Below are 22,147 nucleotides of genomic sequence, written 5' to 3'. Positions count from 1 at the left end.
AATACATAAAAAATTACATCATGTGTGGTATGCGGACGATATGACTAGTATTGTGTATATCCATGACTGGTTGATAATCGTGTTGTAGACTGACAGTAAAAAAATCTCGACAAAAATGTTGGCAATTTACTAGTGTTTCTTTGTGTTCGACCCGACCTAGATTCATTGAATTTGGGGCTCAGGAAAATGTAAACTATTTTTATGTGTGTTTTGCTACTTTAATTTTTTGTTGAAGAACATGACAAACAAAATTATATGTGTGCTCTCAAATCTGACACTTTCTAAAATTGAGAATTTGAGATCATATTCACTACATGTTGATCTCTATAGCTAAGGGCTTTTTTTTTGCTGTAGTTGATGTGTTTGGTTGTCTATGCATTCTGCTTTTCATCTTTTTTTGTTAGAATGTTTGTCAGATGAAGAATCTCCATTTTCAACATTACATATTCTTAGACGTTTGTGGATAATTGAATTGGTTGTTGATCCTTGATCCTCGATCCTCAACCTCAGTCAGTGATCATCTCATGCTCGTCAAAAATGCACGATTGGCTAAATTGCAAGATAACGTAAGGATTGATTGTGGAGTACAAAAATATGGGCTAAATTGCAAGATAACGTAAAGATTGATTACAGTATGTTCGGCCCATGGCTAAAGCATGCAGAACATGGGCTTTAAGCCACGCAATATCATTAAGTTTTCTGGGGCCACGTTTGTGAAAGATATGGTAGTATTTCATGGCAATGGGAAGTTCCAAGTTCGAACTCCTTCCCTTCCAAGCAGGCAACCACTATCATCTAGCTTATTTTCTTTATAAAAAAATTATTAAAACACAAAAAACATTATGCCGTAACTCATTTTAGAGTAATCTATCTTGTTTATACATACACATATTAATTTAATAATAGCAAAATAATTAAAATACTAACTAAATTTTTTAGAAAGTTGAAAAATGCCTCGTTTTCTAGTTTTAGGCTTTTCAGGACTAAAGGTTGACCCTGAGTTATACAATTATACTATGTTTACAATGAAAATATTTAATCAGCCAAATGTAAACGAAATTGCTCAATATGTACATAAAAAATTCACAATGTGTATTCAACATTAAAAACTCAAAGTTTGATCAGGTTGAGTTTGATTAATACAACAATTACAAAGTACAAAAAAACTTGAAAAAAAAAACTCAATAAAGAGGAGATCGTGTGACGCATAACCTTTCCACTCTCGGTCAACGGACAATGGATACCCCGAAAAAACGAACCTCAAAAATATATAACAAAAAAAGAACAATTAAAACAGAGAAAAAAATCATAATTAGTATCGTCGAAGAAACTCTAATAATGGATTAATAAAGATAAACACTAATTCGGTCTGATCTACCATTTCCCCCAAAAGCGAAAAAAAAACCCCAAAAAAGAAAACAGAAAACGAGAAAAAAGGAAAAATCAGTTAGATAAGGGTTTATAATTTTCCCGGCGAAATGGAGAAAGCTGGAAATCACGCAACGGAATCGGAAATTCACGACGTTCGCGAGAATACACAGCATTCCGATGAATCCGAAAAACAGTTGCATAACAGCACGGAGACGGCGACGGCGAAGCCGGAATCGGAATCCTCCCAGATCAGCCTTAACCAGGTAATGGAAGCCGTCGACGATTTCATCCAGTTAATTTCCTCCGCCGCGGCTGAGAAAGATCCGTTACGGGAGATTCCTCCAGCGGTGGAACCGTTCCCGGAGACGGTGGATTCGTTGGTGTCGAAGATGGAATCTTCTGGGCTTGGGCGGGACGAAACAGAGGACTCTGCATTTATCGACGCCGTTAACCGTATTTCGAAATCGGTTACGAGATTGAGAGAGCTTCGGTTAGATTCAACGCCGGTTTCTTCGTGGTTAAACCGGGCGAGTTCGGTTCAGCACCGGGCTGTCTCGCTTCTCGACGAAGAGTTTCGTCATCTTCTAGATCGTTCCAGAGAGACGAAGAACAGCGACGGAAACAATGGCAATCACAACAATCAAAAACCTCCTCCTTCCAATTCAACGCACGAATCGGATCGATGCGCATTACAGGACAATGATCCATCTCAAGAGGAAGAAAGTTTCCCGGATTTTCCACCGGAATCGATCTCGACGTTGAAGAAAATCGCCGGAGCGATGATCTCCGCCGGTTACGAAGCAGAGTGCTGTATGTCTTATGAGATGTCGAGACGGCACGCGTTTAAGGAGGAGCTGAGCGAAGTTGGATTCGAAGGGATCAATGTAGAAGACGTACAGAGAATAGCTTGGGAATCTCTCGAAGGAGAAATCGCTTCATGGATCTCAATCGTCCGCCGTTGCTCCGCCGTTCTTTTCCCCGGCGAGCTATCTCTCTGCAACACCATCTTCCCAGATCACGATCACGCCCCGATTCGTAAACGCCTCTTCACCGGACTGGTCTCCGCCGTAACAATCCGGTTCCTAGATTTCTCCGGCGCGGTGGTGCTCACGAAAAGGTCGTCGGAGAAACTTTTCAAGTTCCTAGACATGTACGAGACGCTCCGCGACTTAATCCCGGCGGTGGAAAATACAGATTCAGATCTGATCCAGGAGATTAAACTGGCTCAGACGAGGCTAGGAGAAGCAGCAGTGACCATATTCGGAGAGCTAGAGAACTCGATCAAGAGCGATAATGGAAGAACACCAGTTCCAAGCGGAGCGGTCCATCCATTAACACGTTTCACCATGAATTACCTCAAATACGCTTGCGAGTACAAAGACACTCTAGACCAAGTTTTCCAACACTACGAGAAGTCTCAATCGGATCAAACAGAGACCAAACCTGAACCAGAGACCAAACGAAGCCAGCGAGAAGACGACGAGGAGTACAAAACTTCTGCCTTTGCTAGACAAATGATAAGAGTGATGGAATTGCTTGACGCGAATCTTGAGATTAAATCGAAACTGTACAGAGACCCATCACTGCGATCTATATTCCTAATGAATAACGGGAGATACATTTTGCAGAAGATTAAAGGGTCAACAGAGATAAGGGACTTGATGGGTCAATCTTGGACAAGGAAAAGATCAACGGAGCTTAGACAGTACCATAAGAGTTACCAGAGAGAAACTTGGGGGAAAGTGTTGCAATGTATGAATCAAGAAGGATTACAGGTGAACGGGAAAGTGTCCAAGCCGGTTTTGAAAGAAAGGTTCAAGATTTTCAATAATTTGTTCGATGAGATTCACAAGACGCAGAGCACGTGGATTGTGAGTGATGAGCAGATGCAATCAGAGCTAAGAGTGTCCATCGCGGCGTTAGTGATTCCGGCTTATAGGTCTTTCTTTGGGAGGTATAAGCAACATCTTGATTCAGGGAAGCAGACGGATAAGTATGTCAAGTATCAGCCTGAAGATATTGAGTCTTTCATTGATGACTTGTTTGATGGGAATCCAACATCTATGGCACGGAAGAGAAATTGAAAACTATGAGACTGTGTGACTAATGATCGATCGGGTTCCTTTTGTTTCTTCTTCTTTTCTTCTCTTGAATCCTTCTATGATTATTTTTCATTTACGTTCATGTTTAATTGTTTATAGAACTGTTCTCGATCAGAGATGAGACTAACTTTTTGTTTCTTTTTTCTTTTACTCAATTGTTTCTTTTTTCTTCTAAAAGTTTCGGTTTTTTTTTATTGTTAAAGTCTTATGTTTTAAATTTCTTGTACATGTTGTGAGCGAAAATTGTTTAGAACTGTTTAGGGGTTCTAAACTTATTCGAATGGTTTGTGTGTTAAAAAATGATTAATCATGAGTTAAGTTGATGATCTTGTGATATACCAATTTGAAGATATGTTAAGAGGTTTCTTTATCGTATTATCACGATTTTTAGTGATTTTATAGAAACTTGATGTCTGATCAAGTTTTGATACCCAGTAACTATTGTGTTATCCCACAAGTGCATGGTGAGAAATGATAATGTGAAATCCAATAAACCCAAATTGTTGGCGTACAAGAAATGCAAGAATTTAGTTAACACATGAATATTCCATGATATTTGAACATACATACAAAATAAGTAACATTTTCATAAAATAACATTCCACTAAGACAGACTTGCTTCTTCATTGGCAAGTTAGTCTAGCATTTTTCTTTTATGGTTTTAATAAAAAAATACAAATATCGCCGTCTGTGGGGATCGAACCCACGGCCACGGGATTAAAAGTCACGCGCTCTACCACTGAGCTAAGACGGCCTCACGTTGAAATGTCCTCCACTTAATTATATCAATATAACTAGAACGTTTACTGCATGATATACATTCAATTGATCATATCTCAATTTGACATTACTTTTTGCATGCATACATCCATTATTCAGTGGATCATATCTCAATTTGAAATTCATTTTTTTGTTCGTTTACTGTATAATCAAAGAGTAAAAATTATAAAAAGGCAAAGTAATCAGCTATTGAATTATGGACCAAATAAAGTTCCATTATCAAAGATTTCACGAAAAGTGTCATTTTCCATGTGAACTCACCAGTAAATCTTCTTCTTCTTCTTCTTTTTTAACTATCTCGGATTTCTCTCATATCAAGAAGCAAAGTTTGGATGTTGGACATTTCTGTAGAAATAAATAAATGATAGATAAATGTTTGGTACATATTGTCTCTCAGTTCAGAAGGTACATTATGTAGACCGTATATGCAAATAGATGAGATGGCTGATAGTTTGGCTTTATTGAAGCCACACACAACCAAGTTTCAGATATTTACTGAAGCAAGGTATGCATATAATTTGGATTTATCAGAATTTGAAGTCTTCTTAAGAGTGGAGTTATATAACTTACTATCAATGCATGTCTTGCAGACTTGGATCACAAGAAAGCAATAAAAAACCTTTTATCAACGAAGACACGAATATAGATAACTGGCATTATTTAAAAAAGGGAGTACAGAAAAGATAACACGTATAAAGAAATAATTGGGGTTTTGGCTCTAAATCAGTTGGATCAGAATCAGATCTGTATAAGTAAAAAGGTTACAAACTTTCTTGGAGTGTTTTTGGGTAAATTTGTCCAAAACAATTTCTTCTTCATGTCTTTGACATTGTAACGCCACAATGAGCCAAAAAAGGCTCTTCACATGTCTTTGTTTGGTAGTGGATAGAAAAAGGAATTTTTGTTACACAGTGGTTGGGTCAAAAAATTGTAGATCACGGGTTGAATATATTGCAATCACACAGAAACACACACACAGACACACACTTACATTATCATCAAAAAGAACAATAGATAGATAGTGAGAGAGATTTAGGCACAATGTATCTTCCTCTTCTCAGTCTTCTGCTTCTAGCTTCTTGCTTGACACATCAAGCTTTCGGCCGTGGTCGTGGCCGGTCACCACCGGAAGGAAGCTCCGACCCTTCTTCTCGCATCACAGTCGTCGGCGTTGTCTACTGTGACACGTGTTCTATCAAAACTTTCTCAAGACAGAGCTATTTCTTACAAGGTCAGGGATATGAAACTCTCCTTAGACTTAAACTTCTCTGGTAACTTAGAATTGGCCAATCTGGTTTAAATTCAGAAATTTTCTTCAATTTTCAGAATATAGAAACCGAATAACATGTTCCTTCTGTTTGATACACAGTCTTGGTTTTGATTCGGTTTTGTATCAACAATATCTCGAAACAGAGCTATTTCTTACAAGGCAATAATAAAGGCAGGGATCTAGAGTTCAGCATTACATGAACCAACCATAAACTTGAATGTTATCTGGAAACTTAGTTGTGAATCTGGTTTTTGATTTGGATTTTTTGGTTTATGAATATATAGAGAGATGGAGTGGAAACAGTGTTTCGAATCGGTCTTTAAATTGGTGGTTTAAATCGGTTTAAATTGGATCGTCTAAACCAGTCTCTATCTTTCTGCACAGGTGTGGAAGTTCATGTGAGCTGTAGATTCAAAGCGAGCTCACCGAAAACAGCAGAGGAAGTGAACATATCAGTGAACAGAACAACAAACAGAAGCGGCGTTTACAAGCTCGAGATCCCTCACGTCGACGGCATCGACTGCGTCGACGGAATCGCCATAGCTTCTCAGTGCAGCGCCAAGCTCCTCACAACCTCCGACGACAACGCCGGCTGCAACGTCCCTGTTTTCCGAACGGCGTCCAACGAAGTTTCCGTCAAATCGAAGCAAGATCGTGTCTGTATCTACAGCTTAAGCGCACTCAGCTACAAACCTTCACACAAAAACACAACTTTGTGCGGCGGCGGCGGCGGCGGCGGAGGAAAGAAACATCACCGGCGAGTGAGAGTGGAGGAGGAGGAAGAGAAGAAATTGAGAGATTCGAAATTCTTCTGGCCTTATCTGCCGCCGTATTGGTTTCCTTGGCCGTACCCGAATCTGCCGCCGTTGCCGACTCTGCCGCCGCTTCCGTCATTGCCTTTCCCTTTTCTTCCTTTCGGAAACCCTAATCCGGCATTGCCGGCGTTTGATTGGAGAAATCCCATCACTTGGATACCTTATCTTCCTCGTTTTCCTCCCGGCGATAGCAATCCTTAGGCGATCAGATTCTCTTCCACATTTTGGCTCTCGTCTTCTCCATCTGCTCTGTTTTTTGTTTTTGTTTTCTTGTGCTCTGTTCGATCGGGGTTGATTGTGTTTGTGTGTGAATGATTTACTTGTTAATGTGTAAATTATTCTTCAATTACAGAAGATAAAGGATTTGGTTCGAGGAGGGAAGTTTTGATGGACTTATTGTTAATTCAGATTTGAATATATTTATATCTTAGTACAAATTTAGAATGGAAAATATAATGCCTTGGATAGGAAACAAGAAAAGGAACGCAAAATATAACTCCTTGTTTAAAATAGAAACTCACAGACATTGTGATTCCTATAACAAACTACACTGAATGGATACAGATGATCGGTCAATATAATCAGATTATGGTACCCAAAATTAGATTTCCTCACACTATCATAATATCTTAATCTTTTTTTTTTTTAATTCTTTTCCAAAATGAAAAACACCAACAAATCAAGGAAATTCCAATCAATATCTACTGAATCAGTGGATCATAAGTGTAACACCCATGATCTTCAGTGCTTGTGATTGAAAATATCAATCTTGGTTAAAAGTATGACCCATAAATGAGTAACTGAAAACCTGGTCATGGACCGTCCGAAAAATTTACGAACCAAGATTATTGATCCTAGATTGATACCCCATCAAATATAACATGGTATCAATCTAGGGTCGACCTAAGATGATTTTATATATATATTTAGATCCATTAAGAAAAAAATCAATCATGATGGAGATTATAGATTGTAACACAAACATGTTACAACATGTATCTGGATCTGAGTATAAATGAATTTAACCATAAAAGCTATGAGATTTTTTTTTAAGAAAAAAATAGAAAAAAGAAATCTGGTGGTTCTGTCTGGAAGTAGAAAAAGCGACAAGAAAAATTAAAATCTAAACTGGCGTCTTTTACTAAAGTCTTCCTGAGTCTAATGAATGTACATTCTACTAAAGGATAGAGATTGTTGTACAACAACACTTCAAAACCTAGAAACGAGTTTTGAAATTCCAAGTTGTTACTTAATGCAAATGCATGTGTACCTTCTTACAATATGCTTTTTCTGCTTCGAGACTATTTGCTTTCATTGTTAGCGAATCAATGACATCAGAAGCTTCCTATTGCATTACCAAATGACTGATGTGAGTATGCATGGAGCTAACAAAAAGTAACGATTTATTTATTTTGGTAAACAATAAAAATGACTAACCCGTATTTTCTTCCTCAAGGCATCCTCAGTCACATCTCTGCGTGCTCTTTCTTCTTGAAAGATATCTGTTACTGCCTTTTGCGACTTCTCAAAGTCTCGATTCCTAGCCTGTGACACCTTGAGCTGATTCATATTACACAAAGGGATCTATGTTAGTTAAAAACCAATACAAAAGAGGACGAGAGTTTCTATTAAAAGAAGAAAAAGGTTTACTTGTGACTCAAGTAGTTCTTTCTGTTTTTGCAGTTCATCCGCCAGTTTTATCGATTCGTCGTTTACCTTCTGCAATTTCTCTAAATCTTGGATCTTGGCTTTTGAATCCTTGAGCTGGTTCATATTTTAACAGTCAATTCTATTACATCCAAAACCAATTAAAAAAAAAAGACGAAACTTTCTCAGAAAAAAATAAAAGAGCCTTACTTGTAATTCAAGCTGTCCTCTTTGTTTCTGCAGCTCAGTCACCCGTTTTGCTAATACATCTTTTACCTTCTGAGATTTCTCTAAATCTTGGATCTTAATTTTTAAATCCTTGAGCTGGTTCATAATAAACAGCGATCTTTTATAATCGAAAACCAATTAATAAAAAAGAAAAGACATACATAACTTTCTCTAAAGAAAAGAGTTTTACTTGCGACACGAGTTGTGCTTTCTGTCTGTGCAGCTCAGCAACCAATTTTGCTGATTCGTCTCTTACTTTCAGCGATTTCTCCAAAGCATAGTTCTTAGCTTTGGACTCGTTAAGCTGGTTCATATATATTCGACAATGAAATCTATTACAGGAAACAAAAAAAAAAAAATCCAAAAAACAAAATAAAGCTGACTTTTGTAAGAAAAAAAAAGGAAGTTTACTTGCGACTTAAGCTGTGTATTCTGTCTCTGCAACTCAGCCACTTGTTTTGCTGCTTCGTCTTTTACCTTCTGCAACTCCGCAGCTTGAGTAAGTGATACTGTTTCATTAAAACTACAGTAGAAGAGAAAACATTGTCAAATGAAATTAAATGATACTGGTAAGATAGACATACTACAAAATATTTTAGATTCAAGGGAAACATATCAGAGAAGAAAACCTTGTGACATGCCCATGTTTCGCGTTCTTAAGCCCGTTGTCAAGGTTTCTACCAACAAGACTTGATTGTGTAACATCCTATGTTGCAGAGAGAATTAATTATTATTAACTCAAATACTAAATGATGAATATCAATAGATTAAAAAATAAATAAAATAAATAAACCTGAAAGTTTCGTTTTCCTACAGCTGGTGCTGAAGCAGAAAAAGACCCCTTATCATTGTTTACGCGGTTAGAAGGTACATCGGATTTATGGTCCCGTTGTGAAATAGTTTCTGTTTCATTAGTCTTCGGTTTCCGCCTTCGAGCATAACCGATCTCGTGACATCTTGAAGACCTATCCAACAAAAAAGATAGTTATCTTGAGAGAGAGTCAATATATATATATATATATATATAATCATACCAATATAGGTCAATATATAAAATCATACCAATAGGCCTTTTGATATTCTCTCAATCGGTTTTCGAGTTTAGCAAGAACAGCGGTTCGCTCAAACCCTTGCTTATTATGAGCTGGTTGTATGAAATTAGCTTCCAATATACCAATTACACCGCGTCCATCACTTCCCGCAGCATTCCAAACCCTCCAAAATGGCTGAAGAAAATATAAGCAGAAACGTATATTACTAGGTTGGTTACAATGCAGTGAAGGTAGATAACCCTTTTTTGTTTGGTAGTGTTTATATAAACACAACTGTGAATTATAAGTTGTTGATTATAGTCACCTTGATAAGCCGGTTCTTGTGGTAAACATTGAACCCTTGTATGTCGATGTGATGATGAGCATCTTTCACAAAGCCAATCTTTAGAGAAGCAACCATCTGAAGTTTTTTGTGAAAACACAGAGAGATTTATTTAAGGCTTTTTTTTCAGAGGGAAAAATGAAATAGTGAAAAGTAAGACTAGTATAAGGTAAGTTATTACGTCTTCATCTGTTGACCATTCTAAAGAACGCACAGGTCTGTATGTTTTGTCTTCCGTCATCATCATGTCGTCTAATAAGCTGTGATGTTCGACATCTTTTCCACGAAGAATAATTCTGAAGTTTGGTGGAAGCCTGAGATACAGGATCGATACATAACTCTGCATATATAGCAAACACCAGAAGCTGGTTATTAATATAATGAGCACTTGAAAAAGTAATTAACAAATTGGAATTGCGTTAATTAGGGACATGAGACCACATACACGTAGGGAGTGTCGATACGTTAGAAAATGACTCGAGTTAGGATAAGCTTTCGCCATTTCTATGTTCTTCTCATCTCTGTTCACACCTCTGAGTTGAATATCCTGTAGATAAGTCACACATCATCTGTTACGTATATATACATAGATGTAGTCCAAATATTGTCTCTAATGAAAAATCGAGCTAGTGAAATTACATGAGGATCTGTATCAAAATCAAGTTCCAACTTCCCCTCATCGTCCTCCCATAGGTTATAAATCACAATCCGAGTACCTTGCTCGTCTAGGTAATCAAACTGTATCATTTGAAAAGTATGAGATACAATAAAAAAGTAGTGTCATGAAGGAAGAAGATGATAGACAAAAATAAAGAATATAATTAAAAACCTGCTCGAACAATTCTTGTTGGGATAAAAATGGCGACCACTTCACTATAGTATCTACATTATCAAACCACTCATCTGTGGAGTTGTATGTTATCTCCTTCCAATTGTTATCTACTAACTCAAAATCAACCTACACCAAGAGAGACCAAAAACAAAAGAAATAAGACTTTTATGTTTTGAGAAGAAGAGCAATCTATATAAAACAGCAATACGAATTGAGTTTACCGTGGGGACAATGGCTTCACATTTTCTTGTCTCGTAAAGATACGTATATGACAACATACCAACGCTCTGTGTCGCACTGAAACAGATATAAGATACCATTAGATTTGACATTGCGCGAAACAAATAATAAAAAAAAACTAACGTTGGTGAAATAACTTACTTATTTCCATTGGTTCCTCGACAACGTGAGAAGACAATTGCATCAGCACCAAGCCTCATTGTACTAGTTTTGAATCCATTCCCGTCTTCATTGTTTGTTTTACAAATTTAAAGATTGCAATCAACTTTAATTACTAATGCCAAGAGCAGATGCTAATTTTTTTTTTATAAAAAAAAAGATGATTTAAGGCAGGCTTACATTGACCAACTGTATTAGCCATATTACGTTTTCTTGAATATCCCAAAGAAAGGCACTCTCTAAACCTACTCGGATTCATCCCACCTCCATTGTCTGCAGTGTTAAATAAGCCGGATCATTTAAAGGTTTTCCATAATCATGTAGTTAGCACAAGTTGTCTTTAGTAATTAACCTTTAACTATGAGAATGCTGCTCCCGTCTTTTTCATTTGTTGTTGAATCAACATGAACATATGTAGCCCCATTACACACCTATTTTTACAAGTTGATCAAACACAAGTTACGTTATACAAAAACCAGAAGAATTATCAACTTAATTCGAAGCATCTAGACATCCGAGTTAACATTAATTTCAAACTCTATAAATAAAGATTGATTTGTAAAGACTATTGACTTAATTCGACGCATCTAGACATCCGTGACTAATGCACCCTAATGAGAGCCAAATTGACTTATAAAGACTATTGACTGATATGGAATTATGGATACATAATAAAGTGGATCTAATGTCGATTTAATTATAAAGATGAAGAATACCGTATATAGTAGATTTTTTTAAAAAAATAAAGGAATTGTGAAAATCACAAGGACATACCTCGTCGAGAGAATTGTCAAGAAGTTCGGCCAAAGCTCCAAGTGCCCACTTGTGGCTGGTGGCGTTAGCATGAAGAAACTGAGGATGAACCCTAACCGCCGCATCATTGCTACCTATCGAAAACAAAAACAATCACACACGATTAATTAGGGTTTCGAAATTGCAACATCTCAAATTCTCTATACAGATTATTAACAGAAGGAATCGTGTCGAATTACAATAGCGAGGTACAGGCTCGTCTTCTTTGTCATCTCCTGCTTTCCAAAACTGTCTAGAAAGCTTCGGAGTATCCGCTTCCACAATCGCCAGTGGTTTAACATCCAAAGCTAGGATTGTTTTACCATCGTGATCATGATCAGGGTTATCCATTGTCCTCGTTTTCTTGATAGGCAAGTTATCATCATCATCAACACCGTCATCATAATTTCTCGAATCTCTCTTGAGTCCCGGCTTGGAGGTTTCACCAAGAGTCGAACCAGAGGGTTTAGGGTTAGTACTCATGCCAGAACCGTTCGTGTCTCCGATCACTAATAGCGATTTCTTAGGCGTGGTTTGAGAAGAATCCATGGTTACAGAAGCGAAGCTAGGGTTTCGAACAAAGTTTGAAGTCGAAGTTGGAGAGAGAGAGAGAGAGAGAGACGAGACGTGAGAGACGAATCGTCAAGTGATGGGTGGTCCGAGTCTTTATAGGGAGAAAAGAGTGGCGCGACTTTAAATAACCGTCCACCTTCCTGAACGTACTCACGGGCCCATTTAAGTTTCCAATTAAAGCCTTCTTAGATTATTTATATTTTAAAAGCTAACTAATTAGTTAACTTCTCTTCTTCTATTTTTAAGTCTTTTGAATCTAAGGGGGAGGTATTCAATTAAAGAATTCAATTGAATTAGAATGAATTAGCATTTATGATATTGTCATTTGATAAGAATTTAATAAAATTACTCTAAAAAATACAAAGAATCAATTCCGAACAATATGTCTACTGTTATTTTGATAGAATTCAGTAAAATTCCAACAAAAATTTTAAATTACTCTAAAATTGATTGATTTTAATTTCATTTGCATTCCACCTAAGTATTTTTTTTTCCAATCACATCCTACTACTTTAAAATCTTAAGAAAAATATTTCATTTTTAACAGATTTTTTTTTTGTTCTTTTTCCATGTTAAATTCACTGATATATTAATATCTTGTGGTGTTTATCCTATGATTTATAAATACTTTGTTATTCAATACTAAGGATTTATGTATGGATTTGATTTCATAATGCATTTTATTGGTCTTTGGTTTCATAATTTAAAATCCATACATTAGATTTTTTGGAAACAATATATTTTACAACGATTTTCAAATCAATTAAAATGCACAAACGAATACAACCTCTTATAGAATCTATAAGAGATAGAACTAAATCTAAGTAGAAATGTAAATGATATTTTTATAGCTAAATTTCCTAAACTAAGATAATATCAACAATTTTCTAGATTTTCCTTGATTCTTCTACAATCATATCTTCATAATTTCTATAATTTTGAATAATCATCTTAACCATTCAACCTCAATTGATATATGATTCTTAATCTTAATGAGTTTCTTAACATGTTTCCAATTTTGTTTTCTAGACTAGACATTGAAAGAAAGTTTCCAGTTTTGAGTATTATAACAAATTTCATTTAGTTAGAAAAATGTTGAGTATTATGAAGTTTACTTAGAAAAAAATGGTGTAAATCTTTTAACTGGATACTTTGCATCTTTGAGAATCTTGTTTCCTATGATTAGCATCTTTTAAGTCTTTATGATTAAGATTAGGTTGTTGTTTGTGCAAACCCAATCAATGACACAAGCCTGGTCTGCATAGCTTGATTGTATTCTCATGTTTTGCACCTATATGATTTATATGACCCTGGTCCCCTGTAACTCCAAAAACGTTTTGCTCTCATTAATCCTCAAAATTTATAGTTTACTCAGCTAGATCAATACATTAATTAGTTTATTTTATTGTAGTATTGACTAAGTGGCTCTTGCTTTATATGATACCTTTTGCGGTTTTGCCTTTTGGTGTCTTCAAATTCATAGTGATCTGACCCGACCCGTTGACTCGATTCGAGTCCACGTCACTATGGGCAGTGGCACAACTGTAATTAATGCGGACTATTAGTGTAATTAAACAGATGATTTCTGCTTCTCAGACTCATTCGTCTATCACTCATCACCTACCAAAACAGCGAGAGCAAGAGTTCTGAGCTCCCATGGCGATTCTCTCGATGACTCTGGTGCGTTTCCTTTTTCTATTTTTTTTCCCTTTCTTTCGAGATTTTTTTTTCTTTGTTACCTTACCAATTCTTCTCATGCTCCTCTTTTTTTTTTGGTATCATCCTTAGTCAAATCCGAAGTCGTTCTCAGCTGCTCCACGAAGACTTCCTCAAATCAATACCTTCACTCTCTCACGTAACTCTGTTCGATTGGGAACCAAATCCACCATCGATTCCATCGCCTTTTCGTCCTCAGCTCCCTTCTCGGCCTCGTCGCTCCTCCTTCACCATACATCTCCCACCAAAACAAACCACCGCTGCTTCTCGGTTCAATCGAATGCTGAGGTTCGGGATCCTTACATATCCTGATACTGACTTCGTGTTGAAATTCTTGAGCCGATTGATAGCTTACGCTAGGGGTTTTCCATTAGATTTGCGAAAGCTAGTGAATCGTGTAATTTGTGAAATTTTGATTGCTGGTTTCGTGATTTCAGGCTTTAACGGAACCCCAATCGAAAATAACACACAAGGTGTATTTGGATATAAGTGTTGGAAACCCAGTGGGAAAATTAGCTGGGAGGATTGTGATTGGATTGTATGGTGATGATGTACCCCAGACTGTGGAGAACTTCCGTGCTCTATGCACAGGTAGCTCCCAATGATCATATATGTATATATGGATGTTCATTGCACAAGTTGTGGTTAATATGTCAGTGGTGTGGGAGCTTAATCCTGTTAATGATCTTTCTCAGGTGAGAAGGGATTTGGATACAAGGGTTCTACATTCCACCGTGTCATCAGAGATTTCATGATTCAGGGAGGAGACTTTGAGAAGGGCAATGTGAGTTTTTGTGAATCCTTAACATCAGGGTTCTCTATTTTATTTTATTTTTTTTGGTTGGCTTTATTTGAGTGCATGTTCTGTTTCCATCTATCTACTTGATGAATATCTTCTGTTCTTTCACATCTCAGTTACTGTAAAGTGCGTCTAGTTAACTGCTAGCATAATTCCTTTATAACGATACGAGAAGTCTAATTGTTGAGCAGGGAACTGGAGGTAAAAGTGTATATGGCCGCACATTCAAGGATGAGAATTTCAAGTGTAAGTCTATCCTAATCTCCTGTGCAACTCTAGCATCCAAAACTTGTCAGGTGTAATGCATTTCCGCATTCTCCCATGACAAAAACCTTCCATTTAATACATTTCAAGAAAGTAATGATGTGCAATACACTGCAGTATCCCATGTTGGACCAGGAGTTCTGAGTATGGCAAATGCTGGTCCTAATACTAATGGTAGTCAGTTCTTCATCTGCACTGTTAAGGTAAAATCTACAAATATTCTCCCTCTGGTTAAGGTCTACTGTTAAAGCAGAATTTATATAGTTCAACTACATAAGAATCTCAATTAATGTCATCCTTGAGCGTCAACTACATAAGAACCCGTGTTATGCTATAGAATCGAATTATACAACCTAGAGATGAAACTGGATTTAGATTGAAATGAAAAACGATCGCAAGTTTTGTTGCATAGTTGAGTTTATATCAAAATTAATATGCGGAACGATGTGGACAGACTTCATGGTTGGACGGAAGGCATGTGGTGTTCGGGCAAGTTATAGAAGGAATGGATGTGGTGAAGCTGATAGAGGAACAAGAGACAGACAGAGGAGACCGTCCCAGAAAGAAAGTGGTGATTGCAGACTGTGGTCAACTTCCAATCTCTGAAGCTTAAGTACCAATCTAAAAACTTGTGACATGACATGGAGCTATTATGTGTTTGCATTTTTACACGCTTTCTTTTGTGAAATGGATTATATCCTTTCTTAATACTGTACATCTGTTTCTTCTTTGTGACTCTTTGTTTTTCCAAAAAGAGGAAGGGCCAAGTTTGACCTGAGAGGTTTGGCCCCAAGTCTGACTTGAGAGGTTTAGGTAAGCAAAATAAACTTAGGCTTTGCTAATGACGCAAATTTAGTAGCACTCGTAGAAGATACAGAAGCAATAAATGAATCCTTAAATAAAAGTAATTATCATGAAACAGAGCTTTATACTGGTATTGTTTCAAATATCCAACTCTAGTGAAAGCCAAAAATGGTGGATACAAGATATCACTGAACCAGCCTGACCCACAACAATAAGCAAAGTAAAAATTTGGTTTAAATCTCTCTCATTAAATCTTAGAGTGGCTAATTACTCTTTACCCCTCCTTAAAATTGTTTTTAATTTAAAAAACTTGCAAAAAATACAAAATTTTTTTTTACAACTAAAATCACGATTATAATATAGACTGTAATAATATTAAATCAAATTAAAAACATGATTTTATCTCAATCTGATCAAAATCTACGATTTTATCAAATCAAAAATCACAATTTTACAACTAAAATCACGATTTTTTAAAACAAAAATAAAAAAACGAAATTAATTTTTATAAAATATATTAAAAATCGAAAATCATCATATATAATTATGTTACTCCATAAATCTTTAAGTAAGTCTTGATAAATACTTAGATATTGTTTTTTAATAAAAATATATATATGAATTATCCGATTTGCATAAATTTTAAAGATTTTTCAACCAATTTTTTTTTTTCACTTATACAGTTGTAATGTTTGGCGATCATGTAAGCTATATATTTCGTGCATTTCACATTAGTGATCTTGTGACTTCTTAAAAAAATAGGTTTTGTGCTGTTTAATTTTCTATTCGGTTGTTATTTTTGTTTTATATTCGTTTCTGTTAGCTCATGTAGATCTACATTTTTTTTTATAGCTTTCAGGAATATATTTTGTTCTGATGTATATTAGAAGTTGGATTCTATTTATATTTTATAAATTCTATTTATATATTCTATTTATATTTTATAAATTCTATTTATATTTTATAATTTTTTCTTATTAATAATAGCGTTTGACGTTTTTTTTCTGTTTAGGAGGTGGTGTTTTAGCCGGACTTTCTTGATCGTTGATTGTTTAGTTTTACTGCTATACCGAAGGGTAACATTTTTTTTTTTTTTTTTGTGCTTTAAGTTTAGATTTGTGATTTTTTTATTAACTATCATATTTATGTTTTATATATTAGCCAGTTTTGGTACACTTTTCTTTGTTTTGTTTATTGATTCTTATCTGTTTTAATTTTTTATTGTTTTTGTTTTTTCTTTCTTAGGTGCCCGCGTTTTATTGTTTCATCTTGCGATGCAACAGATTTCATTTGCTGGTGATGAAGATCTAGATTATGGTCATGAACCGAACCAGTTCTCGGAGTCAGATAAGAGCATTTAATATGTTTTAAAAAATTATTACAAAAAGATTATGTATTCTGTTTTGTGGTGTGGGCTCTTGGTGACGATTCAGAATGGTCTATAGGACATACGGTGTCGAAATCCCTCATGGCAATGAACGTGAGTTCACCTGGTTCTTGTGAAGGTTGCTAAGTTGATTAAACTTTTGGAAGGTACATGAAACTTTAGAAGAACACGTACAAAAACACAGGTTTAATCATCTGATTATGGATTATTACTTGATCTGATGAATCCTAAATTTATAACAGTTCAAAAGAAGCTTCGGTGAACGAGATGCAGAACATGGTGGTTGTGTTGTATCCAAGACCCCACATGTCGCTGCCGAGAACAAAATAAAACAAGCTAACAAGGAGTTTAGTTCCAGCAAAAATGTTAGAGTCCACTTGGTATATTCTTACTCTCAAAGTCAAAGTTAGTTCTATTGATAATAATGATGATACATGAACAAAATTACTATTTTTTATTTGAACATCACTTTATTTGAATGGGTTTTGTGTGTGTTTTGTCTCTTATTTCCAGTGTTGGGATATTTTTTGATATTGGTTTATGGTTCCTTTATGTTAGTTATGGGCAAAGACAGAAGAAAAAAAAGGTAACTATTTGTACTTTGATCTTCTGCACGTTTCTCCGACTGAAATCTTTTTCGTGTGGAGTACTTTCATCTTATGTGTTTCCAGATGAGTTTGAACTGTTAATTATTAAATGTTGTTTTTGGATCAGGGTAAAGCTTCTCTTGCTTAAGTTTCACAAAAGATGTAAAATTTATGTTTAAGTAGCTAAAACTCTAAATTTTCTTAAGTTTGTATGTTGGAATGATTCAATTCCATCTAATTTTGTATTTTCTTTATTTTTCAAAATTATTTAATAGGATAACAAATAAATATTCTAGCACAACAATGTGAAAGAAATCAATGATAAATTATATACAAAAATCTGCAAATCTTGGGACCGTGAAAATATCACAACCCTTTTGTGAAAACTCTATTTTACTTAAAGTCTTATTTTGATATTTTTTTAATTTTTGATATTTTTGTTATTAGCATAATTAAGAAATTTTGACAATTTCTTTTTTGGTATATATGTTTAAGCTCTTTTTTAAAGTTGATTACCCAGAAACAGTTTTGATTGTTTGAAAGGAGCAACCTAAAAAAGTTAATGCAGCTTTCTTATCTAACAATAAATATAACACATTTTTAAGGAGAGTTTCAAGTTTGAAATGTGTATTTATCTTTTTTTTTTAGCCTCAAAAGATATAGAGTCATAAAAAGTATGAAAAGTACGTAATATGAAAAAAAATCAGAAAGAGAAGAAGAATAAACCGTAAAAACAAAAAAGAAGAAGACGAATGTGTTAAATAAGAAAAAAAGATGTGAATGATAAACTTGAATAAGAAATATGGGAAGAAGAAAAAAAATGAAGAATAAGACATGAAAAAAAACAAGAAAAAATATGGACAAAAGAAGAATAAGGATAAAACGATGAAGAAGAAAGAAAAAATAAGAAACAAAAAACTAGAATTTATCTTAACTAAATTAGTTTGTGGATTATTCAGTTATAAATAATTTTTAAGTAATTAATTTTGAATTGTGTTTACTTTCTTAGTTAATTTTATTTTGATTTTTATGTCTTAAATAGTTGTTTTAATTATTTTCAATTTATAGCATAATTTTTTTATTTTTTTGTTTTTAAAACCTTTTAGCTTGCGCAAGTCGCGGGCTAAACACCTAGTATCAGATGAAAAGAGAAACCCTTTTGTTTTTTTTATTTATTTATTAATGGTACAGAACCAAATGCCCCAATTCTTCCAAGGCAAACCAGTAACAAAAGAGACGTAGAAAAAGCTTGATTCCTACATAAATCTATATATCAACGTGTATGACAACACAAACATATCTTTGATTGACTCAAATCATTTCCAAAAAAGTGGTTTTTACTGGTCAAGGCTGACGTCACCCCATTGGACCTTGTGCTTAGCAGCTAAATAATGAGCACCGACTGGACCACGACTCCCATAAGGATAGTACTCAGGGATTCTCTTCTTCTCTTCAATCTCTTTAAGCAATGGAGTGAATAGTGACCAAGCTGCATCAAGCTCGTCACTTCTTATGAACAACCTTCTTTCTCCTTCTATTGCATCCAGCAGAAGCCTCTCATATGCATCTGGTATCTCCTTTGAATACCTTTAAGAAATTGTTTATGGAATCAAGATTAGTTATTGCTTCAGCAAGATCTCATCTTTCTTTTTCTCTTAACTCACTCACGTACCTTGCGGAATATAGAAGATTCAAGTTACTGCGATCTAATCTCATTCCTAAACCAGGGACCTTGTTGTTTATTTTCAAATATATGGCTTCATCAGGTTGCACACGGATCACAAGCTCATTTGTAGCTCGATCAAGATCACAACCAGTATTCCGGTTATACAAATTCCCCGGAACATGCCTGAACTGCACCCTTATCTCTGCCCTGTATCAATATATATATATTTGTAAATTGACTAATTCATAAGAGTCACTATGCAAAATTTCATTCTAGGCACCTACCTCCTGGTGTGTAGTGCTTTGCCAGCTTTCATTAGAAAAGGCACGCCGTCCCATCTTGCATTGTTGATGAATAGAGCAGCAGCTGCAAATGTCGGAGTCAGACTATCTTTTGGTACAGTTTTATCATCTGTGTAGCCTGGATATGTGACTCCTCCTTTTGTGTGGCTCTTGTACTGTCCTATTACCACATCTTCAAGTTGGATTGGCTTCATTGAACGTAGAACCTTGACCTGAATACGGCACGGGGATTTCATAATATGCTTTCTTGAACCAAACTTAACTGATAAAGAGGGTTATAAAAAAAAAATCACACCTTTTCATTTCTAATATCCTCTGCATCCAAACTAACAGGTGTTTCCATGGCAAATAGTGCTAAGATTTGAAGCAGATGATTTTGCATTATATCTCTTATTATTCCGTAGTGGTCAAAGTACCTGAATTAAGCAAAAGAAATATAAGCTTTCAATACAGAAGAGATATTAAATAGCCAGATGATGGAGAACACGCAAATTTACCCTCCACGTCCTTCAGTGCCGAAATCCTCAGAAAATATGAATTGCACGTTCCTTATGTACTGCCTTGACCAAAGTGGTTCAAATATAAGGTTTGAGAATCGAAGAACAGATAAGTTCTCGACTAGCTCCTTTCCTAGGTAATGGTCTATCCTGTAAGAACCCAATTAAAATATCATATCAGCCAAACATCCAGAAGCATCAACATTATAACAACAAAGCTTTAAGTGCAGTATCTCCCACCTAAAAATCTGGTCTTCCTCCAGATACTGCTTGAGGGATTTCGTTAAAGCAGCCGAGGTTTCAGAATCTCGACCAAAAGGTTTCTCTACAATGACCCTAGTCCAGCCATTGACAGATGAAGCTGAAGAGCTTGCACATTTCACTGCATCGACAAATATATTTGGAGGGATAGACAAATAAAAGAGGCGGTTTGAGATTCTTCCAGCCTGCAGAAAGAAGAAAAGGATAAGTACACCTATAAACAGAAACAAACAAGACTTCGATCTTCTAGTTTTACTAGATTTGTGAGCGAACAAGCATAAATGAAACAATGCAAAAAAGGTTGAAAATATTCTGAAAGCAGAACAGAACAGTTGGCAGTGGGGCACATCAATACCTCATGTTCCTTGAGCTTCTTGTCCAGTTCAGTAAAATGTTCCTGAGAATCATACTGACCAGAATGGTAAAAACATCTCTTGAGAAATTCGTCCATCTTCTCACCACAGTGCTCCCTGAAATCCAGATGGAACAATGGCAGAGCGATCAGAGTTCATAATCTTCACAAACCGTCTCCAACTAAGCATAAAGTTCCGAGTCTTGACACTCCAAAAAATGAGTCTTTAAACTAAGAAATGGAAACTTTAGGAGCTCACCTCTTATCAATTCTGCAGGTCAGGGTTTTGCTGACCATGTTTCTAAGTTCAACATCTGTCATCTTACTCCTAGAATAACCGTATATCGTAAAATGCTGCGAAAATAACAAAATCAATCATTACGCTTCACTATGGACAATCATAGAGAAGTAAACATAAGAAGGTAAACAATACCTCGGGAAGACAGCCTTCATAGTAAAGGGCGAAAAGGGCCGGGAAAATCTTCTTCTTGGCAAGATCACCAGAGGCTCCAACCACCGTGATACTAACCGTTGACTGATTTTGACCATCAGATTCTGTTCCAACCTTGGCTGCTTCTTGAGATAGAACTGATAACACCTCGTCTTTCAATCCCTTAAGGGAAGCAGATTCACTCTCTGCTGGATTTGAATTGGTGACTATTGCACCTAAAAACCCAATGTAAACGTCAGAGAAAATCCCTCTTCTACTAATGATTCCATGAGTATTGAGAATTTCCACAAATCAGGAATTCAATTTGCAGTCAATAAGCTTGTTTTGACATTTGATCAAATCCAATCCGTAAAAAATAAACAGAGAAGGAAGAAGCGGAATCGAAACTAACCATCTTGCATAAAGACAGAACCACGACAAGACTTCCTCTTAAATCTAACACAGAGCTCATGAGTATTCCATCCTCGAGGAGAAGCAGACAGGAACGATAGTGATCGATGTCTGTTACCGTTAATCGGTGAGAAAGGAGCTGAAGAAGAACGATAGGATCGGGAGGTGAAGGAGGAAGACAAAGACGCCATCATCAAACTTACTACAGAGAGATAAGGAGGATTAATTAAGAAGCTTAAAAGAGGAGGTTTTGATTTAAGAGAAGAACATAAGAAACATCGAAAGGGGATTAAAGGGCATTTATGCAAATAAGAACCTTTTGAGATCTCCCAAAGGTTCACTACTGTGATGATGGTATGGCTACGTGAAGGGCGTCTGCAGAAAATATTTTTCAATTCAACCAAATTGAACTTTTGCTTTCTCTTTCTATATATTTTGTTTCTTTGGTTTCATGTAAGAGATCTTCGAATATACAAAAAAGATGCTTT

The 22,147-nt window shown here is 35.7% G+C and overlaps 5 protein-coding genes and 1 non-coding gene across 6 annotated transcripts; 3 read left to right on the top strand and 3 right to left on the bottom strand.

Annotated features, from left to right (window-relative positions):
- Positions 1–1,430: 1,430 nt before the first annotated feature.
- LOC18016758 (exocyst complex component EXO70B1) lies at positions 1,431–3,704 on the top strand. The gene has a single exon (XM_006399740.2). It carries the CDS (start codon positions 1,479–1,481, stop codon positions 3,453–3,455), a length of 1,977 nt encoding a protein of 658 aa, XP_006399803.1. The 5' UTR covers positions 1,431–1,478; the 3' UTR covers positions 3,456–3,704.
- A 451-nt stretch (positions 3,705–4,155) lies between these two features.
- TRNAK-UUU lies at positions 4,156–4,227 on the bottom strand. Its single transcript has one exon. It is a non-coding gene; the product is annotated as a tRNA-Lys (tRNA).
- Positions 4,228–5,212: 985 nt separating this feature from the next.
- Positions 5,213–6,750, top strand: LOC18016757. Its single transcript, XM_006399739.2, has 2 exons — positions 5,213–5,484; positions 5,908–6,750. The coding sequence occupies exons 1-2, from the start codon at positions 5,295–5,297 to the stop codon at positions 6,537–6,539; spliced, it is 822 nt and encodes a 273-aa protein (XP_006399802.1). The 5' UTR covers positions 5,213–5,294; the 3' UTR covers positions 6,540–6,750.
- Positions 6,751–7,418: 668 nt separating this feature from the next.
- On the bottom strand, positions 7,419–12,159 carry LOC18016756 (protein MICRORCHIDIA 5). The gene is made up of 20 exons (XM_024156461.1): positions 11,811–12,159; positions 11,593–11,705; positions 11,171–11,249; positions 10,999–11,091; positions 10,801–10,885; positions 10,641–10,716; positions 10,417–10,545; positions 10,227–10,325; positions 10,033–10,134; positions 9,769–9,927; positions 9,570–9,665; positions 9,276–9,439; positions 9,007–9,178; positions 8,843–8,919; positions 8,625–8,736; positions 8,404–8,517; positions 8,196–8,309; positions 7,989–8,102; positions 7,776–7,898; positions 7,419–7,683 (listed from the first exon to the last, which is right to left on the bottom strand). Exons 1-20 carry the CDS (start codon positions 12,157–12,159, stop codon positions 7,588–7,590), a joined length of 2,466 nt encoding a protein of 821 aa, XP_024012229.1. The 3' UTR covers positions 7,419–7,587.
- A 1,600-nt stretch (positions 12,160–13,759) lies between these two features.
- On the top strand, positions 13,760–15,740 carry LOC18016755 (photosynthetic NDH subunit of lumenal location 5, chloroplastic). Its single transcript, XM_006399737.2, has 7 exons — positions 13,760–13,863; positions 13,972–14,187; positions 14,337–14,490; positions 14,595–14,683; positions 14,890–14,944; positions 15,080–15,165; positions 15,417–15,740. Exons 1-7 carry the CDS (start codon positions 13,840–13,842, stop codon positions 15,573–15,575), a joined length of 783 nt encoding a protein of 260 aa, XP_006399800.1. The 5' UTR covers positions 13,760–13,839; the 3' UTR covers positions 15,576–15,740.
- Positions 15,741–18,880: 3,140 nt separating this feature from the next.
- LOC18016754 (glucose-6-phosphate 1-dehydrogenase 2, chloroplastic) lies at positions 18,881–22,080 on the bottom strand. Its single transcript, XM_006399735.2, has 11 exons — positions 21,976–22,080; positions 21,661–21,861; positions 21,252–21,484; positions 21,078–21,172; positions 20,822–20,936; positions 20,446–20,651; positions 20,206–20,355; positions 20,004–20,124; positions 19,691–19,920; positions 19,413–19,613; positions 18,881–19,327 (listed from the first exon to the last, which is right to left on the bottom strand). The coding sequence occupies exons 2-11, from the start codon at positions 21,851–21,853 to the stop codon at positions 19,078–19,080; spliced, it is 1,794 nt and encodes a 597-aa protein (XP_006399798.1). The 5' UTR covers positions 21,854–21,861; positions 21,976–22,080; the 3' UTR covers positions 18,881–19,077.
- Between the last annotated feature and the right edge of the window lie 67 nt (positions 22,081–22,147).

This window comes from Eutrema salsugineum, unplaced genomic scaffold, assembly GCF_000478725.1.
Source record: "Eutrema salsugineum unplaced genomic scaffold, Eutsalg1_0 scaffold_2, whole genome shotgun sequence".
NCBI lineage: Eukaryota > Viridiplantae > Streptophyta > Magnoliopsida > Brassicales > Brassicaceae > Eutrema > Eutrema salsugineum.
This window is presented reverse-complemented; position numbering and strand designations above follow the sequence as displayed.

Bases quoted from the DNA above. Each gene is read 5' to 3' on its own strand.
- LOC18016758 (XM_006399740.2), top strand. From the start codon at position 1,479: ATGGAGAAAGCTGGAAATCACGCAACGGAATCGGAAATTCACGACGTT.
- LOC18016757 (XM_006399739.2), top strand. From the start codon at position 5,295: ATGTATCTTCCTCTTCTCAGTCTTCTGCTTCTAGCTTCTTGCTTGACA. The intron at 5,485-5,907 runs GTCAGGGATATG...CTTTCTGCACAG, and splicing joins ACAGAGCTATTTCTTACAAG to GTGTGGAAGTTCATGTGAGC.
- LOC18016756 (XM_024156461.1), bottom strand. From the start codon at position 12,159: ATGGATTCTTCTCAAACCACGCCTAAGAAATCGCTATTAGTGATCGGA. The intron at 10,886-10,998 runs GTAAGCCTGCCT...CAAACAATGAAG, and splicing joins GGCTAATACAGTTGGTCAAT to ACGGGAATGGATTCAAAACT. The intron at 7,899-7,988 runs GTAAACCTTTTT...AATATGAATCAG, and splicing joins AAGAACTACTTGAGTCACAA to CTCAAGGTGTCACAGGCTAG.
- LOC18016755 (XM_006399737.2), top strand. From the start codon at position 13,840: ATGGCGATTCTCTCGATGACTCTG. The intron at 13,864-13,971 runs GTGCGTTTCCTT...TATCATCCTTAG, and splicing joins CGATTCTCTCGATGACTCTG to TCAAATCCGAAGTCGTTCTC. The intron at 14,945-15,079 runs GTAAGTCTATCC...AATACACTGCAG, and splicing joins CAAGGATGAGAATTTCAAGT to TATCCCATGTTGGACCAGGA.
- LOC18016754 (XM_006399735.2), bottom strand. From the start codon at position 21,853: ATGATGGCGTCTTTGTCTTCCTCCTTCACCTCCCGATCCTATCGTTCT. The intron at 20,937-21,077 runs GTGAGCTCCTAA...TCTGGATTTCAG, and splicing joins ACCTGCAGAATTGATAAGAG to GGAGCACTGTGGTGAGAAGA. The intron at 20,652-20,821 runs GTATTGATGTGC...TTCTTTCTGCAG, and splicing joins AGAAGCTCAAGGAACATGAG to GCTGGAAGAATCTCAAACCG.